This window comes from Eimeria tenella, genomic scaffold (genome assembly GCF_000499545.2).
Source record: "Eimeria tenella Houghton genomic scaffold, Eth_scaff839, whole genome shotgun sequence".
Classification (NCBI taxonomy): domain Eukaryota; phylum Apicomplexa; class Conoidasida; order Eucoccidiorida; family Eimeriidae; genus Eimeria; species Eimeria tenella.
This window is the reverse complement of record NW_013545952.1, coordinates 1-4,598: the sequence shown is the minus strand read 5'-3', so window position 1 is coordinate 4,598 and position 4,598 is coordinate 1. Positions and strand designations below refer to the sequence as shown.

General features: G+C 52.5%; 1 protein-coding gene across 1 annotated transcript; it reads right to left on the bottom strand.

The window, feature by feature from the left end:
• Positions 1–538: 538 nt before the first annotated feature.
• Positions 539–3,643, bottom strand: ETH_00003780 (uncharacterized protein; the record flags this gene model as incomplete). The annotated part of the gene is made up of 1 exon (XM_013380722.1): positions 539–3,643. One exon carries the CDS (start codon positions 3,641–3,643, stop codon positions 539–541), a length of 3,105 nt encoding a protein of 1,034 aa, XP_013236176.1.
• Between the last annotated feature and the right edge of the window lie 955 nt (positions 3,644–4,598).

Sequence of the window (4,598 nt, the reverse complement as noted above, 5' to 3'; positions counted from 1 at the left end):
TTTGGGGCCCCACAGGGGGCCCCAAAGCGCCGGAAGTGGGTTGTGTTTGCTTAATTGCTGCTGCTAGCTGCTGCGGGGGGCCCCGGGTTGTTGGCTTGCTGCAGTGGAGAAGAATGGCATTTGAACTTCAAATGAAGAAAAGTGAAAAGTCGAAGTCGAAAGAACTGGCTGCCCCGGCGGGCGTGGGTCTCCAAACTGTACATACACCTGAAGGAACTGCATGCAGCGCCCCGAGAACTAGAAAGCCCCAAAACGCATGCATGCGTTTTGCAGGCGCATGCATGCAAAACGCATGCATGCGTTCAGAAGGCAGATTATGCATGCACGAAAGGCAACAAAAATAATGAAAGAATAGAACGGGCCCTTCCCTGCTGCTAAGCATGCAAATAAATCAAAGTGCAAACAAAGGAGGGAAGCAAGTCAAGTGCTGCAGCAAATGCTCACTGTCTCCTGCTGCTGCTTCTGTTCCTGCCCGTGCGGATGCTGCAGCTGTTGCTGCTGCTGCGGCTTCTCTTGGGTGTTCGCCCGCTGCAGCGTTTTACCCTCTCCTCCGCTGCTGCGGCTGTGCTGCTGCTGGTGGCGCTGCTGCTGCTGCTGCTGCTGCTGGTGGCGCTGCTGCTGCTGCTGCTGCTGCCGCTGGTGGCGCTGCTGCTGCCGGTGGTGTTGCTTCTGTCGGTGTTGCTGGTGCTGCTTCTTCTTCATCTGTTGTTGTTGCTTCTGCAGGTTCTGTTTCTGCTGCTGCTGTTGGCTTGGATTTGGGTGGGGCTGCTACTGCTGCTGCTGGTGCTTCTGGTGGTTCTGCTGCTGCTGCTGGTGCTTCTGGTGGTACTGCTGCTGCTGCTGGTGCTTCTGGTGGTACAGCTGCTGCTGCTACTGTTGGTGGGGCTCCTGGTGGTACTGCTGCTGCTGGTGCTGTTGCTGTTTCCGCCACCGTTGCTCCTACATGTGCTGCTGCTGCCAATGTTGCTGTTGCTGTCAGTGTTCTTTCTCGATGTGGTGCATCTGCTGCTGCTGCTGCTGCTGGCGTTACTGTTGCTGGTTGTGCTGCCCCTGCTGCGTGCGTCGTTCCTGGTGTTGCTGCTGGTGTTGCTGCTGGTGTTGCTGCTACTGCTGCTGTTGGTGGTGTTGCTGCTGCTGCTGTTGTTGGCGGTATTGCTGCTGCTGGTTGTGTTGCCTTTGCTGCGTGGGTCGCTTCTGGTGTTGCTGCTGGTGTCGCTGCTGGTGTTGCTGCTGGTGCTGCTGTTGGTGGTGTTGTTGCTGCTGCTGCTGCTGGTTGTGTTGCTGTTGCTGGTTGTGTTGCCTCTGCTTCGTGTGCCGATTCTGGTGTTGCTGCTGGTGTTGCTGCTGATGCTGCTGCTGGTTGTGTTGCTGCTGCTGGTTGTGTTGCCTCTGCTGCCTGTGTCGTTTCTGGTGTTGCTGCTGCTGCTGCTGTTGGTTGTGTTGCTGCTGCTAGTTGTGTTGGCTCTGCTTCGTCTGTCGTTCCTGGTGTTGCTGCTGCTGCTGTTGTTGGTGGTGTTGCTACTGCTGCTGTTGGTTGTGTTGCTGCTGCTGGTTGTGTTGCCTCTGCTGCCTGTGTCGTTTCTGGTGTTGCTGCTGGTGCTGGCGCTGGTGCTGCTGTTGGTTCTGTTGCTGCTGCTGATTGTATTGCCTCTGCTTCGTCCGTCGTTTCTGGTGTTGCTGCTGGTGTTGCTGCTGCTGCTGCTGTTGGTTGTGTTGCTGCTGCTGGTTGTATTGCCTCTGCTTCGTCTGTCGTTTCTGGTGTTGCTGCTGCTGCTGCTGTTGGTTGTGTTGCTGCTGCTGGTTGTGTTGCCTCTGCTCCGTGCATCGTTTCTGCTGTTGCTGCTGGTGCTGGTGCTGCTGTTCGTTGTGTTGCTGCGGCTGCTGCTGTTGGTTGTGTTGCTGCTGCTGGTTGTGTTGCCTCTGCTCCGTGTATCGTTCCTGGTGTTGCTGCTGGTGCTGGGGCTGCTACTGCTGTTGGTTGTGTTGCTGCTGCTGCTGCTGTTGGTTGTGTTGCTGCTGGTTGTGCTGCCTCTGCTTCGTCTTTCGTTTGTGGTGTTGTTGCTGGTGTTGCTGCTGCTGCTCCTGGTGGCGGTGCTGCTGCTGCTGGTTGTGCTGCCTCTGCTTCGTCTGTCGTTTCTGGTGTTGTTGCTGGTGTTGCTGCTGCTGCTGCTGCTGGCGATGTTGCTGCTGCTGGTTGTGCTGCCTCTGCTTCGTCTGTCGTTTCTGGTGTTGTTGCTGGTGTTGCTGCTACTGCTGCTGTTAGTGGTGGTGTTGCTGCTGGTGCTGCTGCTGGTTGTATTGCCTCTGCTTCGTCTGTCATTTCTGGTGTTGCTGCTGCTGCTGCTGTTGGTTGTGTTGCTGCTGCTGCTGCTGTTGGTTGTGTTGCTGCTGCTGGTTGTGTTTCCTCTGCTGCGTGTCGCTCTGGTGGCGTTGCTGCTGCTGTGGCTTCTGGGTCTTTTGCTGTTGCTGGCAGTGCTGCTGCTGGTTCTGCTGCTTCTCGAGGTGCCGCTGGCGGCATCTCTGCTGCTGCTGCTGCTAACGCGGCCGCTGCTAACGCTGCTGCTGCTTTCTCTTCATCCGTTTGTGATGCTGCTGCTGCTTCTGCTGCTGCCTCTATTGCTTCTGTCACTGCTGTTGCTGCCGCAGCTAGTGCTGCAGTTCCTGTTGCTGCTGCTTCTGCTGCTGATGTTGCTGCTGGCGGTGCTTCTGCTGCTGACGTTGCTGCACCAAGTGATGCTGCTTCTGCTGCTGCTGCTGCTGCTAGTGCTGCTACTGCAAGCGCCGCATCTGCTGCTGGTGCTGCTTCTGCTGCTTGCTTTGTTGCTTCGTTTACTGCTGCTGACGCCATTACCATTGTTGCCAGCTGTGCTGCTGCTGCTAGTTGTGCTGTTGCTGCTACGTGTGCTGCTGCTTCGAGTCGTGCTGCTGCTGCTGTCGGCGCTGCTGCTTCTCGAGCCAGTGATGCCACTGGTGGTGGCGTTTCTGGTGTTGCTGCTGCTGCTGCTGGTGTGTCTTCTGCTGCTGCAGCTGTTGGTGGTTGCGTTGCTGCTGCTGGCAGCGTGTCTGTTGCTGCTGGAGCTGCTGCAGTTGATGTTGTGGCTTCTCCTGGCTTTGCTTTTGCTGCTGGCGCTCTTCTTCGTGCTGCTGCTACCACAGACACTTCATATATTATCGGCATCGACGTGTCTTCTGGCTCTGGCCCTGTTTCTGCTGCTGAAATTGCTGCAGTTTGTGCTGCTGCTGCTCCTGGTGCTGCTGCTCCTGTTTGCATCCTTGCTGAGGGCGTCACTGCCGGTGCTGACAGCGCACTATCCGGTGCCTTTGCGTGCGCTGCTTTTGCTGCTGCCGTTGCTGCTGCTGCTGCCCTTTCTGCCGCTGCTGCTGCTGCCCTTTCTGCTGCTGCCGCTGCTGCCCTTTCTGCTGCTGCTGCTGCTCTTGCCGCGTTCGGCTCTGCTGCTGCTTCCGCGTCTGCGCCCGTCAGCTGATGCAGCGGAAGGCGCTGCTGCTTCCCACATCTTTTCTTCTTTGCTGACAGTCCTGCTGCCAACACAACGAGGCCCAGCCCCACTGTGAAAAAAGAAAGAGACAAACGATCCAGTATGCTTGCTGCTTGCCTCTCGCCTGGAGAAGCATCTCGCCGCATTCTGTAGCCCCGCCACCGCAGGCTGTCTAGGGCGCTCGTGGGCACTTGTTTGTACTTATTCAGATGAATCGCTGAGAAATAAATAAGAAAAAAAGGAAAATGAAAGCAAACATTCAAAAAAATAACAGGAAAGGACAAATTATCGGCCAGATCAGCCGCGGATTCGCCACCGCGGGAGTTCAAAGATGAATTCAACTTGAAGTTGAAATTCAACTTTTCTGATTTGATCCAATTCACCACACCTTTGCAGAAAAGATAAACTGAACTATTTAAAGATAAATTAATACTAATTAATCAGACTTTTGAAGAGGAACCGGAGCTGAGTGGAAACAAATGTGAATTCAAATTGAAACTTGAATTCAACTTTGATGCTCTAACCAACCCGAACTCAGCAATGCACCTCACCCTTGTGGAAACATTACATTAAATTAAATCAAATTGAATTACTTTCCACGAATTATTAACTTGTTGTTTAATTACATTAAATTAAAATAAATTAGATCTCGAAAAATAACCACTTTCGTTCCAAAAACACGAACAGAAGAATTCAACTTGAAACTGAAATTCAACTCGGCAGCTCGGACTCTGATCCTTTCTACAGAAACCAAGAGAAATTAATCTTCAGTTTTAAAATAAATAATATTATCTATTTAATTAGACTTTACAGTCCAGAAAAGGGACGAAAATGCAGAAAGATGAATTCAAGTCCAACCTGAAATTCAACTATTCATGCAGAAACACGCAGCGGAGTAAAACTGCAAAACTTGACCTTTTGAATCTTTTTTTTCAAGTGAAAAGAAATTAATTAAAACTTGAATCAAATTTAACTTGGAAATCTAATTTCTGGGATATAAATGGCACTATTGTTTGTTACCTGTCAAAACGAGCCCGCAGAGAACCAAAAAGAGCCCCACTGCTGTTCTTTTGTTTCCAGAAAGTCCAACAGAAAAGCCCT